The sequence below is a fragment of the Geospiza fortis genome, unplaced genomic scaffold (genome assembly GCF_000277835.1).
Source record: "Geospiza fortis unplaced genomic scaffold, GeoFor_1.0 scaffold183, whole genome shotgun sequence".
NCBI classification, from domain to species: domain Eukaryota; kingdom Metazoa; phylum Chordata; class Aves; order Passeriformes; family Thraupidae; genus Geospiza; species Geospiza fortis.
The window spans coordinates 636,039-637,043 of record NW_005054447.1 but is presented as its reverse complement, the minus strand read 5'-3'; the positions used below and the strand labels follow the sequence as shown (position 1 = coordinate 637,043).

The 1,005-nt window shown below is 64.4% G+C and overlaps 1 protein-coding gene across 1 annotated transcript in view; it reads right to left on the bottom strand.

Annotated features, from left to right (window-relative positions):
• LOC106631970 (FXYD domain-containing ion transport regulator 6) overlaps positions 1–991 on the bottom strand; it is a 2,503-nt gene extending 1,512 nt beyond the window's left edge. The window contains exons 1-2 of the mRNA XM_031062408.1: positions 565–991; positions 60–98 (exon numbers count right to left, since the gene is read on the bottom strand). Coding sequence (XP_030918268.1) covers positions 60–98; positions 565–793 — 268 coding nt within the window. The 5' untranslated portion in view covers positions 794–991. The remainder of the gene's footprint in view (positions 1–59; positions 99–564) is intronic.
• Positions 992–1,005: the final 14 nt, after the last annotated feature.

The window sequence follows — 1,005 nt, the reverse complement described above, 5'->3', positions numbered from 1 at the left end:
CCCCGCCAGAGCGGCGGGGGCTGCCCGTCCCCCTGCCCGAGCCCCGGGCACGCACTCACCGTAGCTGAACCTGTCCTGGCCCTGCTCAGGCACTTGCTCTGAAAAGAGGAGAAACTCCAGTGAGAGCCACGTCCTCACAGTGTGGAGGTGGGAGAGAGCAGCACCGAGGGCTGCAAGTGGCCGTGCTGTGACCTCCTTGGCACGCAGCTGAGCCAGGAAAATCATGGGTCTCATCCCGGGAGCTTTAACGTCCTGGGCAAATTCACGGGATGCACTGCAAGCTGCACTTGGAGGATGCTGGACAAATTGCAGGATCCTGGGCAAATTCACGGCATGCACTGCAGGCTGCGCTTGCAGGATGCTCGGGAGCTCCAGGTGCAGCTGCAGGCAGGACCCAGTGCCCCCTCGGGAAGTGCCACTGCCTGCAGGACTCCAAAACGGCTCTGTCCCCTCAGAGCTCAGACTGAACAACCCCTGGGGCTCACACCTCGCACCAGAGGCGCCCCAACAACCCCCCTCGGTGTCACCGAGCTCGTCACCGTGTCACCACTCCAGCCACCTTACCTGACAGCTCAGCCCTCTGCCGGGAGCAGCTGGAAGGAGAAATCACCCCCAGGAGAAGCCGAACACCGGCTGGCACCGATGTGCCAGGGGGCTGTGGAGCTCTGAGGATCCAACCCCACGTGTGCCCACCCCAAATCCTCACCGAGAGCTTCCCCCACGGTGGGAGGGCCGGGCGCTGCTGCTGCAGGGAGGTGTCCCCGTGGAGGTGGCTGTCCTTACCGTCACCCATGGCCTCGGCGTGTCGTCGCTCCGGCGGGCGCCTCGCTCTGCGAGTGGGCACCCACGGGAACGCGCATTAATTGGGAGACAAACCTCATTAAACATTAATGGCCTCGGTGTAATGTTTATCGCAGTCACGAGGGGAGGCACAGGGCTCCCGCCCGCCTTTGGGGAAGAGGGAGGGGAGGGAAGGGCAGCGGCAGGCCCCACCGTGCCAACCCG